The following is a 25,499-nucleotide window of genomic DNA, read 5'->3' on the forward strand; positions in this document are numbered from 1 at the left end:
TGATGCCAGGAGCTGACCCCCTTGTATAATGGACTTAAATTGCTCTTGATGTTCTTCTGGCAGATGCTCATTAAAGAATATAATTTGTTATAATTTAAATAGCCATATTTGTGCATGAGATTTATTCCTTTCCTCCTCCTGCTTAGAGCCAGATGTAAATAAGGACCATAGATGTACTCTGTGCCACAGTGCTGCCTACCTCTCTACCAGTCTCCAGTGACTCAGACATTGATGTGAACGGGGCACTAGCTATACTGGGAGTTCAATGTATTGGGGGGTGGAGGAGTGGATCCTCCGCTCCTACATCCTGCACAGGACCTAAAGCTTTCTCCATCATTAGGAGCTGATACTTACTTTCTCTATTTTTTAAAATCTATCTTTGAAGAAAGTGCAGATCCTGCACTTATTGGGGATATGAGTATCATCCAGTCAGCAGAGGCACTGAGAATGTCCATCACTTATTGGAATAGCCACACAATAGTAGAGGCATCTCTTGAATGGGAGACCAGCTGTCCCAAGAAAAACTAATGAAAATGTAACCCCTGGAAGGGGAAATCTCCAAACTATATAACTGTCTCTGTGAATAAAACGTTTGGCCTTTTTAAGGAAAAAAATCCCCGAGGGAACAATTGTTCCAACAACTATCACTATAAGGTAACTAAGTGAGAAAAAGCTAAATATTAGAGAACAGGCACACAGTAGACGCCAAAGGGAGCTCTGAAGGAACTGAGGGCAGTTTGCCTACACAGCCCCAAATAGCCTCAGCACCAGGCATGAGAATGTGTGGGGTATAAATGAGCAGGCAGCACAGTCACTACTACCAAAAATTTTCAATCAAAGGCATAGGGCTCAGGTGCACCTGAAGTGGAGCACATACAGGGACACTACTCAAAAAAGCATCAACTATACGTTTAAAATAAACATATATATGAAGCAGCATGTGGAATAGACAGTTAAGTGAGAGCTAATGCTTAATAGCTACCTTTTTCTAACCTTCACTGTATACTGCCATCATGCAAAACGAGGAATGCTCTCCAATCTTATGTTTGATTCTAGTACAATTTAGCATGCATTGCCATCCACCTTGAAAACTTCTCTACTGTGAGGGCACACGGAGTTTTCAATTCAGAAGTTTATCTCAGGCTGAGTCATAAGAGAACTGTTAGAGCAAATGAAATATACAGCCTTGTTTAACTTGATAAGTTGGTTTGTTTGGAAAGTGAATAGAACATAAAGCTGTTATCAAGATTACAGCATGGTTTGTTCTTGTGACATCAGTTTCTCCTTGAGTGGTGCTAAAACAGAAAATCTTTCAATGAGCTTTATGCTTCCTTCACTCTACATTCATATTCCTGCTCACCTTTAACAGGTTTACTCTTAATTACTACTTAAGTCCTATTTCTGCTCTCTCTCTTGTGAAGGCAGTATGAAATCTTGTAACAGCAAATGACCAGAAAAAGCCCTATCACCACCAAGATTTTATATAAACTAAAACTGTAACAAATATAGATGTCAAAACACAATCTAGGATTGTGTTTTGGAGAATGAAAGGCAAGGAGTCTTTTACTCCTAATTCTGACCTCACTTTTTTATTGGAAGACTTGAGAAATGTATCTAGTGAGGAACATTCATCCAATCTGGCTCCATTTCTTTACTTGAATGATGTGTTTTTAAAACTTAAAGAGTTGATAAAACTGGTAATACTAGCTTAATGGCTTTTGCCTTACAATAATTTATAAGGAATTTTAAACCCATGAGAGTTGCCTGTTGCCACATTCCATTTATCTACATTTTTGTATAATTGGGATGTGGTAATCAGTTCAATTTATATTTCCTATTTAACTGAGTCTATCCCTTACTGAGAATGATGTCACATTACTTGTTACTGGCAGAAACTCGAGTATTATAGGAATGGGAGAAGTAAAAGAGTATACCTTAGTTTTTCCAAACCTATAACTCTGAAGGAGGAATTTTTCTGCCAAAGCAATTTTATAAATGTATTTCTTCTTCTTGTTCTGGAAGTCACCAATCACAGCTTCCACCATGATATCAGTGCTATCGCAGAGGTGGGTAGAATTCCAAGGAGCACTTCTGCTGTGCAGTGTCTGTTTCTATAAAGAAGTGAAGAGTTTTCTAAAATGGCATTAACATTCCACTTTTCTATAGAACATACGTGTCCAGTTTCACATGTTCTGAACTCAGCCCTTTGACTTATAGCATGGTCCCAGGCTGTGTCTTCATCTCTCCCTTATATGTCACGATTCTTTACCCATTTCACTAACATCCATGAAGAAAGTAGTAGCATTAACTTCACAAGATACAAAAGCATCAGAAGCACTGACAATAGTCATACCCTACTAGCTTTGTTACCAATTTGACTCTTATTTGCTAGGTATTTGGTTTACTAATTATAATCCTCATCATTTGCCAAACCAGGAAACCAACATAATTTTTATTAAGTATACAACTTGTGGTTTATGTAATGTTTCAGCACCATGTAATATTAAAATAAAGTACAAATTCATTAGAATTATGAAAAATAAGTTGACTGTCTTTTCAAGTGTTCATGAAATTTCCACCTAGGTGGGTCTGTTTGCTGCCAAAACAAATTTCAGTGAAAAGATGATTTGAGAAATCTCTAGAGTTGCCTCATTTTGCCCTGTAATGAGTAATACCCTTTAACTAACTAGTTTCCCTCTTCATATCTGAAGAACGGCTTAATTAAAGCCTAAAAGAGCCGATCACCATAGCATATGGTACATATATTTATTTATTCTGTGTACATTAAATGCATTTGTACTTATGTAAATAAACATTCTAAAATTTTGAAAAATTTTACACAGATGAAGTTTATGAAGAGATGGATCAGCTTAGTTTGGAGTGGCGTTTGTTTGCTTGCTTTTTTAATTTTTGACTTCCAAATTTTTTAACGGAATGAGGGGGAGATAAAGAAACTGAAAAAATGGTAAGTCAAATCAGATTTCGCAATGGTGTTTTTTTCACATGAATAACCCTAAGCATTCCATGAGGCAGTGAAGAGATATCACCTACTACTTTTAATTACAATTGCCATAATATATTCTGTAGCTCAATTCTTGTGCAAACGTACAACGTTTGGGAGTTCATTAGCATAACTATAGTTCAGAACCCTTATAATGAAGTTGAAGTATTGACTTTTAGGGATTACAGCACACCAAAGCCTCTCACAACCCCTTTTTAACCTCAATTAAAAGGTTAAAATAAAATATACATATACTCACAAGGTATAACACAGATACACACAGAGAATACATAGGTGGGGGTGATATCCTGCAAGACCATATGATAAAACTGTATTTACCATGCACTTTGAACTCCTCTTCTTCAGCTGCCCACTAATCAAATTCTGCCTGGTTTACTATTCCAATCCTCTGAATTATATAATAAACAACTCAGCAATTATATAGGGCTTTTCATCAGTAGATCTCAGAGCACTTTACAGATGAGGTCACAGTATCAGTACCCCATTTTACAGATGGGAAAACTGAGGCATGAAGACAGGAAATGACTTGCCCAAGGTGACTAGCAAGCCAGTCGTTGAGCTGGTAACAAAACCCAGGTCTCCTGAGTCCCATGCTCTAGCCACTAGGACACGTTGCCTTCCTGCATAACAGATACCACTTTTATTTTTGAAGCCAGCTTTCCAAAAAATTCTGTCCTTCCCCCAAAACGTGTAAGTCTCCTTCCCCACCATCCTGTTATACTGATTTAAGGCTCTGATATGTCACAAAAACTTAGTATCATTGGGAAAAGAAAGATAACTTTCAAATGGGATACACCACTTGATTCTGTTGCCTTTGAAAGTCCCCAAAATATCCAATTTTTGAGAGAGATGTTATGAAAAAGCTTTTTAAGTAATATTCAGGTTTCTAAAATGTATTAGTTATAATCCTTCCTTCCTTCCAAGGTCTAGACGCAATTATATATATGAATATATAATTACTCCCAGATGTAAGATCTACATTAAGACCCTGATTCTGCAAACACACATATGCAAAACTTTCCTACTATAGTAAAGTTAAGCATAGTCTAAGTGTTTACAGGATTTGGGTCTAAGATTATGATCACATATCAGTAATTTAAGGGTAAAAGGGTACAAGAGTGCTGTAATCATCCCAAAGCAAGTGTTACAAACCCTGGAAAGTCAGAGTTAAGATTAAACTTTAAAGAAATCCAACATATTAAAGCACACAATTGCACAGTTAAGACACCCAAACAACCTTAGCTCTGCTCCATAATGATGCCATGAGGGAAAAAATATGAAAAATCCTCATCTAGTCTTAGACTAGAAACACTGAATATAACTGAATCACAATATTCAGTAAGTGCAAACATCACTTAAATTCAATTGTTTTCTGACTTCTGACATTACTGTGATTTTTTCCTCATCTCAAAGCATGCTTTTATTACTATAGATGACATTGTACTGCCTGAGATGTTGACATAATTAGTTGCAATTTTACCCAGCTGGTTCATTTTCGGACTTAAGAACGGTCACTGGACCTCTTGATTTCAACTCTCTTCGTACACCAGTTGGTTAACTCTTTTTATAATGAAAAATCCCATTGCAATGTAAAGTGGTATTTCCCAATAAAACAAAATGAAAGAGCCAAGTACTACAGCACATGGCCAGTGGCATCTCATAAACCCCCACAAACTATGAAAGTTTACTATTCCCCCACAAATATATTTTATATAGACTAGTTTTATACAGTGGATCATCCTAGTCCACACAGCATCTTCAATTATTTTCTCAGTTCTAAAGGTGAAAGTAACTACACTCAAACTGTAGTTTGTGATTATATATCTGAATTCCCCAAATTACAATATAAAATCATTGATTTAAATAAGCTTTTGCACTGGTATGTTTAGTTATTTTCCTAAAGAAAGGTTCCTTCTCCCTGGTTAGGGACCATTAAAACATGTTTATTTGCTATTAAATATAGCCTTTACACTACAGTTAGTGCTTCTGTTTGCTAATCAAGAGAGCACACTATATGTATATATATTGTCTAAGCAATTATACATCTTAACATACATTTATTCTGATTTTTAATTTTTACTGTGATGAAAAATGGTGAATGATGCATTTCTTATTTACTAGATTAATTTTTAACCTTGTTTTGTGTCAAGGTCTATTTGGATAGAAATTCAAATTCAATTAAAAATGCACAAAAACAGCATTTTAATTGTGATTAACTAGTTATATATATAAAGCTACCTTAAATGTGCTGCTTACATAAGAAAAAAGTTTCAGAAAGTATATCACAGCATGATGTGCTTTTAAAACTAAATGATTTATTTAAAAAGGAAATCTTGTTCCTAGTTAGTGAACTGATTGTTTCTGGTCACCCTGTCCAAAATTTTAGCACTAGATCTCATCCTTTCACACCTAATATCTATTCAGAGATTGGAAGTTGAAAACAAGCTTTCCTTCTTTTTTCAACTCCCAACTCATTTCTTAGCTTTGAATGAACTAGTCATTGAACTGAACTAATTGAATAAATGAAGAAAATATTCTGCAGAAGAAGCTACAGCTGTCAAACACTGGTTTAGCACTGGAAAAACTCTGGTTCCAGATGCTTAGGCAATGAGTTCAGTGGTCTTTCTTTAAAACATGGAAGCAAACATATACTGCTTAATATTATTTTTGGTATTCAATTTAAATACCAAATTATAAGAAGTTTAAGCCTTAACGTAAGTTGTCAACTTTAAATTTAATTTTAAATAGGTGGCTTTTTAAAATCTGTATAAATTTAATTTAAAAAAATCCAATTTAAATACAAATCTGATTTTTTAAATAATCAATGTTTTATCCATCCTCATGTGCAATAGGTTCAACATCCACAAAACATTTACATTGTTCAAAGGAAAAAGGAAAGCAAGTTTAGCAATAAAAACCTCATAGTTACCAGTACAGTAAGTCCTAGTAGGAAGGTTGAAATAAATGCTCTAACAAACTGATCCCACACTGGTGCATTAGCATTCAAAGCTAAGGGTGGGTAGGATGTATGCACACTGCACACAGTGTATATCAGTTAATTGTGCTGAAATTGTATTAACGCAAAAATGCGAACAGAAAATCAGACATCAGATGGACATAAGGCAACAGTAAACTGACATTATAAAGGTTCTACAATATTCACAGCTCATGCCAACATGAAGTTAAATTGTGTATCCCTTTCATTACTGTAAATCAAAATACTTAAAATATGAACATCTGTTAATGTGATTATTGTAATAATTTACATGTTGATATACCATTGTAATTCTCTTATAAATTAGATTTCTGATCTCTAAATATTGTACTTTGAAAAGTGAAAAATCACATTCCCCAACACTAAATCAAAAATATTTGTATTACTTGGAACAGCACTGGTTATTCCAAACAAGTTCAGATGCAGAACAGTTACAGATAATGCAGTAATTTCTAGTGGTCTGAAGTCTAAATTGCATCAAAAATAGAGGACATAAAACTATTGCTTCATATTATACTCAGTTCTCTTCTTCCTTTCAATGTTTCTGCTTCAAATTGATTAAAACTGTATCTTATCTGTTATATACTTTATCCCCCTAAGTGATTACATACATATCATGTCAGACTACATGATCATAATGGTCCCTTCTGGCCTGGAGTCTATGAATCATTCATTTGTTACCATTACTATATTTCTTACACAAAAAAATATTTCACATGAATTTTAGCATTACTGACAAATAATACATTGCGAACTTTGAATATCAAAGCTCTCATTTTTTCCACACATAGAATAAAAATGTAGGCAGTAAACAGGCAAGCTTCCTCCCACAGCTAGCACACAAGCAAAATCTGGAGGGACCATTTATAGGTTAATTAAATCTCTACGCCTTTAATTCTTGACCTCTGCTGAGACTGACATTAACAGTACCACTTATGATTTTTCTGTAATGTGGACATTTGAAGATGAAGAATGTGACTGAAGCTCCCAACTCATTTCTCATCCACTCATTTCTAAGCCAAGTATTTGCCTGATAGTACAGAAAAGACATTTAAACAGGACATGATAGCAATGAATATTTATTTATTTTCATAGTTCCTATTGCACAATAGGTGCTGAACCAGAAAAAGTTTCACAGACAAAGGTGGCAGTTACTCATGAAACATTTATTTACTGCGGACAGAGGACACTTACAGGCAAAGCTTCTTACCTATGACTGAAAACAGCTTCCTTACAGTTTCAGTCACAACCAGATGGACGATCTACCAATAAATAAAAATTAGTAATATCTGACAAGCAGCTCACTCATGCTAGCTAGGCTGGATCCATGAATATTTAGATTTTAGACATCAATGTTGCTTAATCATTTCTAATTAACAGAAAAATCTTTTCATGAAGCACATGTACTAACAGTTTAAGAGGCCACTTATGTTTGGAACTATATTGGAACTACATTTTGACAGTGAAGTAGCTGGTTTACATAGAACTCTTTCAATTTTATGCTAGACAAATATCTAGGCTCGTCAGCAGCACAATTCCAGCCAGAGAATATCTTTTTTAAAAATGCGACGTACTAAAGAAAAAGAGGAGGGAAGTAACAATGTGGATGGTGGATGCAGATAGTGCTGGGGAGGGTGGTTACAGACATTTGAGATGTTTATAAGTAAAATGCCTGATTTAACTCCCTGGGAAATAACAAAATAGAAAAACTTCTAAAACAATAATCATATGGACTATTGGACCACCATGATCCAACAGTCTGATTAAAATATGCCAGTCAAACATGTATCTTTTTAACTCCAGAGGAAATATTAATATTCACTAATCAAAGAATTAATATAGCCAATATGGATACTAAGAAAATCAAGGGAGCAGGCATAGTGGGGAGCACAAAATGAGTAAGGATAATTAGCCACAGAAATAACTTACTTTATAGGTTTCAGAGTAGCAGCCGTGTTAGTCTGTATCCGCAAAAAGAACAGGAGTACCTGTGGCACCTTAGAGACTAAACAAATTTATTAGAGCATAAGCTTTTGTGGGCTACAGCCCACTTCATCGGATGCATAGAATGGAACATATAGTAAGATATGTGTGTATATATATACACACACATATATATACAGTAAGTTAGAAGTTACCATACAAACTGTGAGAGGCTAATTAGTTAAGATGAGCTATTATCAGCTGGAGAAAAAAACTTTGTAGTGATAATCAAGATGGCCCATTTAGACAGTTGACAAGAAGGTGTGAGGATACTTAACTTAAGGAAATAGAGTCAATATGTGTAATGACCCAGCCACTCCTAGTCTCTATTCATATCCAAGTTAATGGTATCTAGTTTGCATATTAAAAGCTTCAAAAACAGACTCCAAGGAGAAACTGCTGAGCTTGAATTAATGTGCAAACTAGATACCATTAACTTGGGTTTAAATAGAGACTGGGAGTGGCTGGGTCATTACACATATTGACTCTATTTCCTTAAGTTAAGTATCCTCACACCTTCTTGTCAACTGTCTAAATGGTCCATCTTGATTATCACTACAAAAGTTTTTTTTCTCCAGCTGATAATAGCTCATCTTAACTAATTAGCCTCTCATAGTTTGTATGGTAACTTCCAACTTATCTGTATGTATACATAAAAATATATCTTACTATATGTTCCATTCTATGCATCCAATGAAGTGAGCTGTAGCCCACGGAAGCTTATGCTCTAATAATTTTGTAAGTCTCTAATGACCGGTTTCAGAGTAGCAGCCGTGTTAGTCTGTATTCGCAAAAAGAAAAGGAGTACTTGTGGCACCTTAGAGACTAACAAATTTATTTGAGCATAAGCTTTCGTGAGCTACACCTCACTTCATTGGATGTATTCAGTGGAAAATACAGTGGGGAGATTTATATACACAGAGAACATGAAACAATGGGTGTTACAATACACACTGTAAAGAGAATAGCTCACCTTAAGTGATCACTATCAACAGGAGAGTGTGTGTGGGGGGTCTCCTGCTGATAATAGCTCACCTTAAGTGATCACCACTCTCCTGCTGGAATGCATCCGATGAAGTGAGCTGTAGCTCACAAAAGCTTATGCTCAAATAAATTGGTTAGTCTCTAAGGTGCCACTAGTACTCTTCTTTTTGCGAATACAGACTAACACGGCTGCTACTCTGAAACTTGCTAATAGCAGCTCACCTTAAGTGATCACTCTCTTTACAGTGTGTATGGTAACACCCATTATTTCATGTTCTCTGTGTACATAAATCTCCCCACTGTATTTTCCACCGAATGCATCTGATGAAGTGAGCTATAGCTCACGAAAGCTTATGCTCAAATAAATTTGTTAGTCTCTAAGGTGCCACAAGTACTCCTGTTCTTTTTATTTTATAATGAACATTCATGTTTCTTTTTTAAATCTTCTATGGCTCAGACTATTGATAACACATTTTCATTGCTACCTAAGTTAACTGGTAAACATTTTTGGGTACACAGAAAGCTGAACTTTTACTTAACTTTAGTTTGCCTCTTTTAAACATCCTCACTTGAAATAATATTCTAGTTTCCCTTTTAACCATATGATTAGAATTTATAGGCTGAAGAGAGGGCTTGGGCTTTTGCAGACCCTGGCCCCGAAACATCCCAGCTCTATTCAGTACCTAGATTTAAAATTTGTTAGCTGCCAAGTTATATTCTTGTACCCCATCCTGTTTACATTTTTTCAACTATAATAAAGTCAGTAGGGAGAGTCATATTCTATACCATTTGGACATAACAATGAAAGGGTTCAAATTACATTTTTTGAATCTTTTGCTACTCTTGTGGGCAAAAAATATTCAGCCATGAAACTGAGTCTGACCCACCAGCCCCTTAAGAGTGATGTGCAAGAAATTTCACCATTTGTTTCACAGCAAAATTATTTTAAGATATTTAATTGGTTTCAATTACTCTGTATCTAGTACTTTTCTTGATATTTCCTGACAATGTACACAAAGATGAACTTTTTTTTTAAATGTAACCAAGTATTTTAGACACTAACAGGAAAAGTAACTCAAACATACATTCTTTCCGGTATCCCCGACAGCAATTTTTTCCCCTATAAACTTCCATGTATGACAAACTTCAAAAAGTATATGGTGGTACATTTGATATAAACACAAAATTAAACCACAGTCTTGCTTTATTTTCATTGCATGTTTGTTTATTTTCCACTTTTTGCAGTTTACACACAACTGTTTGTGCTTATGTTCTTCTCAGATATTCAACCTTTTTCACTGGGGCAATAACACCACCCCATATTCAGTGCATTTTTTTAAAAAATGCAACACTTATGCCCCACATCCAGCAGGATAGCAGAAATAAGTACTCTCAGTCAACGAAGGAATCAAATTATACACAAGAACATCCATACGGAGTCAGACCAATGGTCCATCTAACCCAGTATCCTGTCTTCTGACAGTGGTCAGATCTACAAGAGTTAGACATGAAAGCACTAAAACAATTAGGCACAGTTAGAAGTTTTTAGATCAATACATTCACTATGCACTAGCAAAGAAAGACAAAAATATATTAACGCTCAGATGTGTGTGCATGAAATACCAAGGTTATGTTTGTTCTGATTACTGCTAGAGATTACAGCAGCATTTTGTTCTAATTAATGGGACAGCACAAAAGACAGAAAAGGATCTTTCCTCATGTCAACCAGCTGTTTAATGCTGCATGACTCAAATGTAGAACCATTCTATAAAACAGGAACATAAAAAATGCTTTAAAATATAAACTTTAAATCTGATTTTAACTTTTACTGTAGATAAAAGTACATTTAAGATGGAAAAGACCTATTAAATCTATCCTCTTGAAAATGCAGATAAAAGATGTATCTATAGTAAAGGTTTCTTTCCATATGTTCAGAATGTATTCATAAGTATTGTTTATGACAAAATTAAAAATTCAGTTTATTATATTTAAGAAAGTTACAACAGAAGTTTTACTAGTTAAAAGTTCATCATGGATTGATTAATCATGGTAAAAGTATCACATCTCATGGACTGTCACAGAAGTAAAATGAAGCTCTGAAATTTATATAGCTGAAGTGAGGCTTTTAAGATTATTGTTTTATAGAAAAAAAATCTATTGATAAACTTATGCTTTAATTCTTCATATCAGCACAATGCATTGGTGAGAAGACATTACCTGCTATTAAAAAAATCCATAAAAGATAAGTATCATTTATGTTGAGAGGCACAGGAATCAAAATTAAACATTCAATACAAGTTATAGACAAGTTTAAATAATACTGCAAGTTTCTTTATGCAATTCTCTTACTGTTACATTTGTATATATCATTTCAAATGGATTTTAGTAAAAATGATTGAATCCAAATAATGAAAAGTCTCTGAGACATTTGCTATAAAGGTAACATATGATAGCTGGTAGCCTAGAAAGAAGATACAAGACGCTTATTTCGCTTTGTGACTCAGAAGCCTACTTCACGATTTGTTTAAAATGTGAAAACAGGATTTCAAAGGAATTTTCATTCACCTTGTTGTATAAACATAACATACATAGTAGAACAGTTGTATAAAAAAGTTGCTTTCCTACAACTGCTCATTACGCAAAATTTTCCCATTCCCCATCACAGGCAAATCACAGTAATATCACATCTTACCTAGCTCTTGCATTATGTAGCAGGAGTCAGATGAGCACACACCTTCTAAAAAGTGCATTATTTTTGCAAGTATGGAGCACGTCCTAACAATGGACTTTCTATCACACAAAGTTACTGTTGTGCCTCTTATAACTCCTGAGGTTATTTCCAGTTAGAATACAAGAATTATTTAAGAAAGCAGTGCTTCACAAAAACTATTTGAAACCAACTGAAAGGCCAATTAAAATGGTTCTAGTTTTTCAAGCCAGGAAGAAGATTAAGAAATAAAAGTGAAGATTGGGTAAGGGAGAAGAGTGAACTATATAGAAAAATATCTTTAAGAGTAGGGCTGAAACAAAACAGTATATGTTATAATGAGTTAAGTAATTATGTCAGTGAACTATGTAAATACTAAATATTTTTAAGTGCTATTCAGATTACTTGATCTTATTACAAGGCTTGTATTATATTCAGGAGGACACATTCTTAGTACATAATTAGTACAATATTCAAAATGGTAAATAAGAGAAGGAGAAAAGGTCTGTCGTTTAAAAATTTGGTTTCAACTTTTATTGCATCTCTATGTCCGACTGGATCTCTTCTGTCTGAAAGACATGTAGCCAATAAAAAAAGCACTGCATGTTCAGGAACTTTCACTCATCTGGACAGGTCTTCAGGATGTTCTTCTAAATATTTTGTTTTGTGAGAAATCCAGCAGAGTGGATCTGAATCACAAAAATTAGTTTCCAAATAAAAAAATTATTTTTTCTAAGAACCAGAAATCTGGGCAGGTAGGTACTAAATAGTAATGAACTCAAAAGTGAAAATCAAAGTCGTAATATGTAAGCCAGATAGTCCTCCTTAAACCAAAGTAACTGAGACTCAAATGAGGCATCTGCATGCCACACATCATCATGCATCAAGGCCTGTGATAGTTGGGAAAAAATTGTGTTACAATAAGAACTGACATATTTCTTCTAAATCCTGTACATGTACTGTGTCCTCTTCTGCATGGATGCTATCTTTCCTTTTCTTTCCAAAGCAGAAAATTAAATATTACTATAACAGTTTTCAGCACAATAGTACAGAGAACAGCTTTCAATGACTCCAAAATGCAAAATCTCTCAAGTTTGTTGTATTCTATCAAAATGAAAAGTGTGGTAGTTTAAACAAGTCACAAAACTTGGTAGAAATAGAATGTTAATGCTGTTCAAACCTCTGGACAACACTACAGGAAGATAAACTGTCTCACAAAAACTAAGTCACTTTGGGAAGAAATTTCAGGAACATCTTTCTGATTCCTCATGTATAACTCGAAGGCATTACAGTAGACAACTATTATGTGAATTACATAAATTCTTATTTCCTTTACAGAATAAAAATATATATTACTACTATCTATTGTTTATATTACCGTAGAGCCTAGGAGCCATAGTCATGAAGCAGGACCCCATTGTGTTGCAAAAACACAGAACAAAATGACAGTCCCTGCTCCCAAAGCTTACAATCTAAGTATAACACAAGGGACGATAGACGGATAGACATGGGAGTAAAAGGAAACAATGAGACAATACTGATAGGCATGACAGGCAGTAGTCAACACACCAGCAGCCTTAGCCATCTCTACTTACCATCTGAAATACTTTAGGACCCCCACTTTACAGCTGGCCTTAGTTATACCTGCTTTTACCACCTTCCCAAAGGACTGCAGAATGATACCTTCCTGGGCATGAAGCAGGCAGCATTTAGGAAGTTCCAGCTGGCACAGAATGTGCCAGCCTGTCTCAACAACCCAGGAACTGCACACACTTCAAACCTGTGTTCTATTCTCTAAGATGGCTTCTCATAGAATAATGTGTCAAATTCAAGATCTATGTTATTTTTAAGGCAGCCAATGGTTTTGGCCCAGAATACCTAAAAGTTCACGTAAGATCACTATTGTTTGGGCACACATACAGCAGACAACAGCTCTACTCCTCAGGCACCATGGAACTACCCACCACAAGGGTGTGCAGGAGACTTTTTTTGGGGGGAGACCAGTTCAAGACACTGGAACTAACTCCCACAGGAATTAAAATGTACCATAAACCTCATTTCTAAATCCAAGGTGTACTTCTTTGAACAAACTTTTGCTAATCAGTGTAACACCACATATTGAAAAAAGACAATTTCTCCATGTGGAAGAAGAAAAAAAGAAAGAACCACATGACAGATTCTTGTTACACTGCTTAATGTGCTTCTGGAAGATGTTCAGATACTACAGTTATGATGGCCATACATAAGCCTGACTAATACATAAGGATTTGGCCAGGACACTCAGAATGAAACCCCCTCCTGGAAAAAAAGAAAAAAAAAAAACTCTTGGATCTTTATCAATTGATGAAGATCTCATTATGCCTCTCATTCAAATTATAAATGTAAACACACACTGGAAAAATATTTATCATTGGCCAGCTTAAATGTAAAAATAATATATTTCTTAATCTTTAGGCAAAATTTGCCATCTTCAACTAATGCAGCCTGAAAGGATGGGATAAAGTTAATCTCCAACATTGGTCCCCCACAATAGCATTGTTACAAATGTCATTTTCTGACAAGACTGAGTGCCAAGTAGGAAAGCTTTTACACTTAATACAAGGACAAGTAGCAATGTTTCTCACTGTATTAAGTTTAAGGATAATATGCTCAGTAAATTGGGTGCAGCTTACTTTTAAGAATGGGTATTCTTTTTTGCAATTTGTAGCATGCAACAAAAATATACCAAACTTTTAACCAAACTAATTGTTTTGCATAGCAAACTGTAAGAAACAATCAAGTTTGTGCTGTTATACAAAATACAGCAATAGCCTAAGAGAAAGGATGTTGCTAATGGATTTAGCTATAGTGGTCACAAATTACACAGCTGTAAATTTGCTGAGCAGTATTCTTGATTTTTGTGTTATGTTTGTGGCAATCAGCTAATATGTCCCTTAAGCAATTCAATAACATGGTGTGCAGAAAAGTATATTTCAATTCCTGGCACTACTTCTAATTTTAAATGGCTATCCATTTATTTAGAAAGAAATTCAACAAGATCACCACACCTCTATATTGAAAGTTTAACATGACATACAGCCTTTGGGCCCAATTATCAGCTGCCTTGTGTCCTTGGCCTGGTCTACACACAGAATTTGCACTTATTTATCTAAAAGATATGTTCAATTAGAAGTGTTTAACTTAATCTGTGTAACATCATACCTTTAAACCAGTGCAACTTGTGTACATAAATCCCCATGTAGTCAGTTCTACCTGTGCAAAATGGGTGCAAATCATCCCAAATCAAAATGGTAGCATTTTATACCATTTTTGCACAGACGAAAGTGACAAAAAAGTGCAAGGCAGCCAAGATTTAGACCCACTTGCCTTTACAGAGGATTAGATAATCTAATAGGTCATTCCATCTCTTCCATCATTTACAGAAGTGGATTTCCACAAAAACAAGTTGTTGATCATAACAGACTTTCCCAATAATTCTGTCTCATTACTTGCTCTTGGGTACTTGTGCTGGAAGTGGGGTTTTAAGTCTTACACTTCAATAAATCATTTTTATCCAGAATACATTTAATTAAATGATCAAATTGTAATTGTTCATTTCAAAATCTAGAATAACTGGTATTAATATTTAGTTATTTCTAAATAAAAAATACTTGATTCTACACCGGAGGCAAATGCCAGTAATTGCAATAATAAATTGGAAAAACAAAGATGATTTCCCTCTCTGAAATAAACATGGGAAAGTCACTGATATAGTTAGTGTCTTTTTACAAGCCATTAGTAAATGAATATTTGCTATATGGACCAGCTGCTAGAAGGAGAGACAAATCTGCCCAGTGTGTAACTTGATAAAAGGCCTTAAATAAACTAGGTGTAAATAATGCACCATTATCTGTTATAACAGGATACTTTAACACTATTCACTAATGCTCACCATATTTCACAAATGCACAGAAATGACAACTTAATTTTTATAAAACCTTATTTTGTGTAAAATATCCTTAATACCATTTGTTGCGTTTTATGAATGAATAAGCACAGGTGAAGATTTACTTTCTGTAAGAAGTTATTTTCCAAGGTTCAAAATATTTATTTGAAAAATTCAACACAGAACATATTTTGTTGACAATCCTATTGTGATTAAGTTTGTACAGGAAGGTGAGAAACAGGTTAACAGTATTTTGTACAGATCATTAAGGGTTTATATATAATGGGATACCATTCAAAAGTTGCATTAGCTTCAATCACTTGTTATAACAAGTATTCCTGACACGTACTGAAACTCACAGTTCTATTTCCACACAATTGCAGTTAAGTATGGAATTTTCTTCACACTTAAGGTGCAAATTCCTAAGTAATAAGATGAATGAAAATGAAGCTGTTTACAATTAAACTTAAAATTAATTAGTATTTGTAATAACATTTCCAAAATCCTTTAAAGTAATTTGTTTTATATTTTATTGTGATCAAATAACTGCACAAGTTTTACAGCATGGTCACACATTGATACTTTGCAGAAGTCACAAACACAGCTGACTTACATAATGATGCACATCATTTCTGCTCTACACTACATAGCCTAAGATGGAATACAAAAAAGTTTAGGAATTACAAAATAAATTGTTTTAAAGACTACATTAACAATAAAACTGCTTTCCAGATAACAGCTAAAAATTATAAAGGCATACCACCGGATATTTGTACTGAATTTTCTAAACAGTAAGGAATGAAAGAAAGTTTTAATATCTGCGACGTTTGTTAGGTCCTTCAAAGTTGCCCCCTGGATTTCCTCTACCAAAGCCACCAGGTCCACCACTCACGGCACCTACACCACTCATTGGCGGCTGAGGGGTTTCGGAGCCTGTTCTACTAACCAGAGGTGAACCCATCTGTGATGGGCCTCCTTGTGGGAATCTCTCATTATGCTAACAACATACAATGAATATTAAGTCCATTTGGAATGCGCCAAATATAAATTATAACAAAAATGGCAAAACCCCAAGTGGTGTTGTCATGAAGTTCGGCAGATAGTCCAGCAGAATCAGGATCATACATAGAAGGAAGAAAGGAGCAATTAAATTAGTTATTATTCAAAAAGGAGCTGAAAATAAAAGCTTATTAAATGCTATGCTCCAACTTTGTAAAATTAAAACAAAGGTACATGAAATAAATACTAAAGAGCTGCGTCCCACTCAGACTGTATCAGCAACCACTTTTATAGAGCATATAATTTAAAATTTACACTCTAAAGCTTGCCTCTCCACAAAGCCGTACTTATTCTCCATGTAAACGTAAAAATTTTTTTTACCCTATTAGAAGACAGGGAGCAAACATTTTATGCGACTCTTCCCGTATTTCAATGCTCCTGTATTCACTAGCTTGTTCAGAAACTGAAGCATTGTCAAAGTAGAAAAAAAATGAGATTGTGAGTTGTAGCTTCAATGTTTCCAAAGTTTATTGACTCAAGGAATAAAGTTTCTCCCATCAGAGAATATTATACATCTACGTTTCTTCAGACAGATTTAAATGTAGCCCAACTTGAAATACAGATGTAAGATATAAATCAGATTCGTGTTCTAGGCCACATATTTTATTTCGCTCCCTGAACCATATTAAAAGTTAAATATAAACTAATACAGATGTGGGTACCATAATCCTCCTTTAAAAGTCTTCTCTTAGGCCCCAATTATGCAAATACTTACACATCTAAGTACTCTAATTTAAACAAACAAGCATTTGCAAGATAAGGGCTCTAGTCACTAACATTTAAAAAGTTTTATCTAAATACAATATGGATATAATATGTACTGTTACATATTGGGTCAGACTTTCCAAAAGAGCTCAGCCCCTTTAGACACCTAAATGAAGTGGCCAGATTGTGGGTGCTAACCACTTCTGAAAATCTAGCCCCTAATTCTTAATGCTGCAGTGCTCCTTTTTTCCCCCTTCTAGGTAATTTTTGGGAGATAATTATTTACACAGGTATTTAATTTTAAAATATAAGGAAGTACTTTCAATAAAATCTTGTTTCTAATCAACTCAAATCTGCCAACACTGAATATACCCAGAGATGAAAGAATGGCTTGTCTAAATGCAAGGTTCCCATACTCCTAATAATATAACTCTTACTGCTGGTCTAATTTTCAGATAGTCATAAGCTAATGATGGGTATTTTAATTAGAGTTTCTACTTCTAGACTGAAAAATGAACTATGACTATTAAGTATCTATGGTAAAGGTCTGAGCCAAGCTAGGACATTTTAAAGTGATTTCTTCAATGACAATCTGGATCTCAAATTTGGTTGTGCATGAAGAAAATATGGCTGTCCAACATTTATGGAAGCCAAAGTGAGGTGTTTTATTTTAAATGAAATTATGGTTGTATGTCTACATCAATAACAAGATGCTGATATCACCTGCACTTAAAAAAAAATTCTAGGTGCATGTCCATCTGAAGTTGAAAATGAAAACTGGATTCCCCTCCCTCCATCCCCCATTCTCTGTTTTCTTGTACCCACCAAATGACAAATACTCTATATTACAGTCCTTTGAGAAGAACACAAGGATTAGCCAGCTACATTCCTTTCACCACATAACACAAAAATAAATGTCTGAGCAAAGCCAAAAAAGGAATTATTAAAATTAGAGGGCCAGATGAGCATATCATCCACTTATTCTGCTCTTTAACCTTCCATTTCCTTCTAAATGTCAGCAGTTTTAATTTTCAACTTTAGGCTAATCAAACTGACGTGTCATCATATCCAGCAGTTTTGAAGTGTCAATATTTGAAATTACCATGGGAGGAGAGTCAGGGGGTTATTTTTAAATACACTTAAAATAAAATCTTGTCTTTTTCCACACCTGCCTTCAGTTTCTGATCTTATGCAACCCTAAGGGTGTGTTCCAGAGGTAAGCTGAGCAAGCAGAATAAGGACTTTTTCAGTGTTCAACAGTTTTGCTGGATCACTGCAATAGTTAATATACTTTTTTTCTCCTTTGCACTCCCTCTTTAAGAAACCAGTTTGGAGAAGCTGACTTCAGTGAGCACAATGAAGCCAAAACTTTGGCAAATGCATGAAAGGCCCATTTAATCAGTGCAGTAGTTACCAGCAACAGGCTGTTACCTTGATGAGAGCATCTACTCTCTTCACTAGCTTTTAGGCTGATCTGTCCCATAGAGAAGGAAGTGAGCCATTTCCAGGAGACAGTATCTTTGCCAGAGGATGTTGTGAAGGTATAACAGGGTTCAAAAAAAAAGAAAAAGATACGTTCATAAAGGATAGGTCAATCAATGGCTATTAGCCCAGATGGGCAGGGATGGCGTCCCTAACCTCTGTTTGCCAGAAACGGGGAATGAGCAACAGGGTATGGATCACTTCTTCTGTTTATTCCCTTTGGAGCACCAGGCATTGGCTACTGTTGGAAGACAGGATACTGGGCTAGACGGACCTTTGGTCTGACCCAGTATGGCCGCTCTCATATTCACTACTGAGGGAACAAGCTGGCTCCCGTGAGCACTGATAGTAAAAGTCCAGAAGGTGAAAGAGGTTCTCCATTCTCACTAGAAAAATCAAAAATGTGAGTCTGGTATTGAAGGAGCATGCATTCCTGTCAGCATCTACCTCTCCAAATCAGCTGTTGAGACAGTGTATATTGTTTCCTCAAGTTAATTTTCCTTTGAGGAAACTGATAGAGGGGGAAAAAAAAAATCAGCTACATGTTTCAGTGCTCCAGCAAAGCGATCATGGAATACTATAAGCTGCCTGTTCTACTCTTCATATACTGCCATCAGAACATCCCCTCAGACATGAACACATCCAGAAACACAGAAAATATGTAATATTAAAAAGTTATTAAAAACAGATGGCTGTTTCTCTCCAAAAGATATTAGATAGGAAAAGAGGGTGCATGAGTTAATGGGCAGAGCCAAGATAACCATTCCCTTTAAGTGCAGGCCAGGAGTTTTTCTGTTGTTCAGTAAGTAAATTCCAACTGTCCAGACCAGGTTTTTGGTCACCCTGATATTCTGGACAATAGGACTTTTCCTAGCCTGGTACATCAATTATCCCACATAATTTTTGCTGGTGTAACTATTCTATAATGATATGAAATCACTGCCATAACTCTTAACTCTTTCACGTGCTTGAGCCAGTGCCCTTGTAATAATGTGCTTATATACTAAAATAATTTTTAAAAGATTTTTACCCAAAGATATCTTCACACTATGTACACCTTTAATCACAATTGTATTTGGTGTTATTTAAAAAATTCAACCTCATAACAGAGTAAAATTAATAAATAATTTTAGTTTCATACCTAACAGAATAGAGAAAACGTAACATAAAATAATGATTTAAGTATATTTAACACATGAAGAATACACTTCACAAAAATTAATATTTTGCTAGATTAAATGTATTTTTACATGATAGATTTTACATTCACAGTTCTACTACAAGTGACAATTTTAGTCTAAGGTTCATTCAAAGTAAGGACCAGACAACTTCTTAGAAGACTGGTCCACTAATAGCTACATTTCCATTTGAAGATAATCATCTCTGTGTCGGGGGGGGGGGGGGGGGGGGAGGGGGGGGGGAGATTAATTCTGGATTTTCAATGTTCCTAGTTTATATCCTCAACAGATTTTCAAGTGAAAAAGGTTCTTCTTGTGCAAAAATATTTAATTTAAGCATATAAAAGATTTACCTATCAGTTGCCTTTAACAGACTCAGAACGTTTTTGTTTAAACTTCCTAAAAATGTTTTCAGGTAAGTATTGTCACTAGATTAAAAATGTGAGATACTATAAACTCACTTTAGTGTGAAGTTAACTTTGGTGCAAAAGATGTGCCATGAGACATGACAACTGTTCAAAGTAATTAAGTTTTATAATGATACATTACCACTGCTCCATTATCTGGCATCATTGGTGTTCCCATATTTGCAGCTCCTTCTGGTCCCATGGAAGGACCAGGACCCAGTGCAGGGCCAGGTAAAGTTCCTCTGTTGTTCATATTCATACCCATCATTGGAGGAGGACCTTGGTTACCAGCAGGTGCTGGGCTAAACGCATCTATGCAAAACAATCTATACTTAGAGCTGTCCTATCTGAATTTTACAAGAAGCAACAAACAATTTATAATATTTAAGAAACGAACTATACAAGACTTCCATTACTTGAAATATAAAAGTTGCTTTTATTCTTTGAGACTGTACATTTATCTCAATCTACTTTTATATTGATCTTCATTTTTAAGTTATTGCTCAAACGATTTTTATTCTACAACTTGCTTTCCGAACAAAAACATTTTCTTCCTTTAATCTGAGAAGCTCAAGGTATGCAAATAAATGTACTTCTATTGGTTTTGAACAAAAGTTTACTAAACGTATTTATAGTTTGTGAGTAATATACACAATTACAATAGATGAGAAAAATTAGTCAATTTGCAACTGGCCAACTTTTACACAACTTGGCCATTTAGGTTTCAAGCACCTTATATCAGAAAAGACAACACTCTACTTCATTCCATATTACAAATCAATTGCAATACTGAAACCTAGGTTTTCCAACAGGATTGTAAAGAGATTTATGGCTAATATTACAAACATCAATAGATTCTGAAATTAAGAAGATACAACAAAACAAATGGAACATTTAACACTAACCCATTAAAACTTTTGATCCATTGTTGGAACAGAAAGAGGTAAGACAGTAGAAGCAAAAACAAAAGAAACAGCAATCTGAGGTGGACAGAAAGTTTATCTATAATAAAAATTCAGCTACCATATATGATTCGTCAGTAACAACTAAACTAATCAGCAGATACAGTAAGACTAATTGTATACATTTGCAAGGTTGCATTATAAGGAAGAAAAAACTTGGTATGTAAATTAGACATATGAGATGTAATGTAAAAAAAATCCAAATAGAACGGGAATGGAACAGTATTTGTTCAGATGGACAATCCATCCTGTTCAGCCAACTATATGCATCCATTTTCTTTGACAATAAACAAAACAGAAAAAAATGTGCCAAATTCCAAGGTTTTACACCATGTCAGTCACTGTAGTATGTGAATTCCATCCAAGGATCAAACATGTTGGATGGACTGAAATACCTAGTAAAGTCCTTCCCATTCTCCATTAGATTACTACCTTTCATGTTAGGAAGAAATTATAATAAATGCATTAACTGTAAATAGGTTATTCAGGACTATTATCATATTGCTACTACTATACATACGTACATGACACTTCCTCTGTGTTATTAGCACTGACTGCTCGTTATCACAGTGATCAACTAGCAAATCATTGCCCCCAAAGATGTATGTGCACGATTCTGATACTAGAGGAGTGTTAAAATCAGACTCACCCTGACCCTCTTATATTAGTTCCGCTGGAGGAAAAGGTTTTGCAAAGGATCTGTGGTACTAGTGATAAGTGCTACAGGACTTTCTGTTAGAAGATTTGGAGGAGAGGTACTAGTCTTTAATTAAAGAAAAGTTTGAACTCATCACAGTTCTGAAGGGTTGTTCCTCCACGTGAACTTCAGCAGATGTCTCCCTGACCCACTACAGATAGATGCTGCTCTAGAGGGTGGAGAATAACAGGAGGGTAAGGAGCTTCTCACTCAACCATGAGCAAGATTAGTTCATGGGATGTAGAGAAGCAGAAATCTCAGTCCACAAGAACAGTCTGCTCTGAGTATCCATCCTTGTGACATACCATATGCTAACTCTTGTCATTCCAGAGGAGCAGATAGAAAAAGAAAAGGGAGAGGAGCTAATACTACTGCTAGAGTCATAACAGGCGCACACATGCATCTTCGGACAGTAGCAGCACACTGCCTATAATGATGGCAGTGCTCAGTGCTGGTATCACAGGTGACTCAATAGGTGCATATACAACTAGCACAGAGCATCACTATTGCAATGCTACTAAGAAAACAGACTATGCTTTTTCTACATGGGCACACACCTGTGAGAGTGTATGAGCTACACCCTGGGAAGTTCTGGCTCTTATTTAAGAAACCGAAGAATATTCAGTTTAACGAACATAAGCAGAATCCCTTTTTAAATGTAATATATTCAATGATTTGAGCATTAGATCCAAGGCAAACGGTCTTTTAGATATGTTACATTTCTAGCTCATTTTTTTTCTGAACTGTCTTTCTTGAATTCCTTATTTATTTCTTGGATGATACATTTTTAAAGGCAAATGAGGTTATGTTAAAGTTGTAAATCTTTTTTTCTATTGGTGTATGTGACAATAGGCACCAATATATTTAGAACTTGGATTAGATCATATCAAGTATCATTGGATATTAATGTAAACCTGTGATTCAAGTTTAGAGTATACTTGTCAAATTTAATTTTCGAAGCCTGTTATATTTTAAAAGGCACAACAGAGAAGATGTAAAATACAGCTTATTTTGAAAACGAAAATAATATTTCTTTACCAAGTGTCAAAAAGTATTAAAAGCCATAAGATGAATGATGTATGGTTCATACATAATTTAAAGTTTAAAAGGTATGCCAATTTTATTTCTTAACAAATACTATTCAAGTTTATTTCAAGATTTTTTAATCAAAGATTATGACGCTCAGTGAAAATACATATTCATGAGTAATCTATTTTAATAGAATTGATTCTTCACGAGACAGACTACTTGAATTTTAGTGTAGTTTAAAAGCAGATATTCTGCTTAGTCTAACTGAACACTTTTTTCACATTGACTGATTCAGTATGAAATAGAAGTGATGATTACCCAAGCTATATATACAAAATAGTTTTATATTTTTAGCCTGAACATTCAGTTAATAAAAGCAGGTTTGTAACAGCAACAACATCACTGAGGGCAACAATAAAATTGCAAGACAATTTCCAGCTATTACTTGGGATAAAATTATTAAAGTTTAGCCCCCACAAAGTATTTAATTTCTTGTTAAGTAACATAGCAGTAAGAAGTGATTTAATAAAGCCATGAACAGAACTATGCTAAATCTGTTTAAATATACATTATATTTAACTTTTGTATTCAGATGCAAAATGTCCTCCTCCCTCCCCCCCCAAGACTTCTTATAAACAGCAGAAACTGTTTCATGTTTTCCATCAAACAACATTTTTCAGGATATCATCTTCACTACCTTCGCCTGTTTTCCTACTTTGTAAATATCCAAATTTTTCCCCCACACACAGACTAAAATAAAATGCAAGTTCAGTAAATAGATACTTACTGCAAGAATCAGTTATTCAGAGACAAAATGGATGAGATTTTACATTACCCATCATTAAAATGTTTTTTCCTTACCACTAGCTCTTGTCACTAATGTATAATACCAATGAGTAACATGTACAGTCCCAAAGAATTGTAGTCTTATATTATAGAAGCCTATTTGCTTCAGATCCCTACCTCCCATGTTTATTGCTCCACGAGGACCCATATCACCCATTCTCATTTCCTGTTCTCTCTGAAAGTAAACATAGTTTTCATGGTCAACCTATCATGATTATTTTAACATTCCCATCTACTACAAAAAAAGCACAATTTTCTTTTATGTTTTAATTTCTTTCATCATATTTACAAAAAATACATGAAATACAATTAAATATATTCTTCAATTGATATGAATTGGGATTATTTGGTAATAAACAAACAAGACAAAAGTACATAAGTCTTATTAAAAGTTCCCTTAAACCTAATACAAATCTTACAGAGAAGTTTCATTAAACAGAAGCAAAGGTCTAACGATGCTACAGTAATTCTGTTTTTAGACCACGGCTTTAGAGTATTCTCTCAAAATAGTTTGCACTATTGCAGGGGGTGGGGAGGGAGGCAAAATTAATGTTCCTACAAGGTGCCAATTCATATCCTGAAACACTTGTCAACCACTTATCCACAGAAGCAGTACCACACTGCTCTGTTAATTTGCCTCACTACTGAACTGAAAAGATCACCACAAGGAGCAGAGATGTCAATTTGTGCCAATCGTATTGATATTTTTTGGTTTTGTAACCAGTTAGGAACTAGGCATAGACCACCAATACATAAGGGCCACAAAACACCAAGCAGAAAATGACTTTCAGTTACAGCTGACTCAAGTGCTGGCTTAGACTGAAGCAGGTGACCTAGAGATGAAATGGGCCACATTTCATTACCAGTCCCAACCCATTTTATTTTGCCCTTAAAGACAGACTTGGAAGTCAGCAACATCTAGGTGAATTACTACACAATCTAGTATGAGGCACTACCAATTCCCACAGCACGCAAGACTAGAATTTACAGCATCTCAGACTCCATTGCACATAGCAAGTCTGATGAAAGGTGCTGTGCCAGAGCCAAATGTAGACCCAAATGTTTAGTTAAAGCAAGCTGCAATGGTACTGAACACCAAACTACATCAAAACCAGTGAATATCCAAAAGCAACCAGTTTTTGGTGTTTGGTTTTGAGGGGTAGGGTTTGTTTTTTTTGTTTGTTTGTTTTTTGTTTGTTTGTTTTTGGGGGGGGGGGTTGGAGACAGGAAGCATTTAGCATGTACATTATGTTTTAATTTAGGCTTTTAAAAAATCTTTTCGTCCTCAGTCAATCACACCAGCACTACGTGGCTTGCTACGTAATAACTGCTTTACTGAAGACATGCAGTTAATGCTAAAGGATTTCACTTAAGGTGATGGTTTAGGGTGGGGTTTTTGTTTGTTTTTTAAACTAACTCCCCTTTCCCCCCCAAAAAACTGGTTAGTGAGAGTACTCAACAGTATCTACTGGGTTTTATTCAACTTTACTTTCATTGTAGTTTTGCTGCTGACTTTTA

The 25,499-nt window shown here is 35.0% G+C and overlaps 1 protein-coding gene across 3 annotated transcripts in view; it reads right to left on the reverse strand.

The window, feature by feature from the left end:
* The window catches only part of PSPC1 (paraspeckle component 1), a 93,830-nt gene that overhangs the window by 26,250 nt on the left and 42,081 nt on the right, over positions 1–25,499 (reverse strand). The window contains exons 7-10 of one of the 3 annotated variants that reach the window (XM_048845297.2): positions 24,099–24,156; positions 20,590–20,759; positions 18,812–18,898; positions 16,549–16,613 (exon numbers count right to left, since the gene is read on the reverse strand). In XM_048845297.2, the coding sequence (XP_048701254.1) occupies positions 18,845–18,898; positions 20,590–20,759; positions 24,099–24,156 (282 nt within the window). In that variant the 3' untranslated portion in view covers positions 16,549–16,613; positions 18,812–18,844. Of the gene's footprint in view, positions 1–16,129; positions 16,614–18,811; positions 18,899–20,589; positions 20,760–24,098; positions 24,157–25,499 lie in introns of those variants that run through there. The other 2 variants (XM_048845287.2, XR_007355934.2) reach the window with 2 other exon arrangements.

Source organism: Caretta caretta, chromosome 1, assembly GCF_965140235.1.
Source record: "Caretta caretta isolate rCarCar2 chromosome 1, rCarCar1.hap1, whole genome shotgun sequence".
NCBI lineage: Eukaryota > Metazoa > Chordata > Testudines > Cheloniidae > Caretta > Caretta caretta.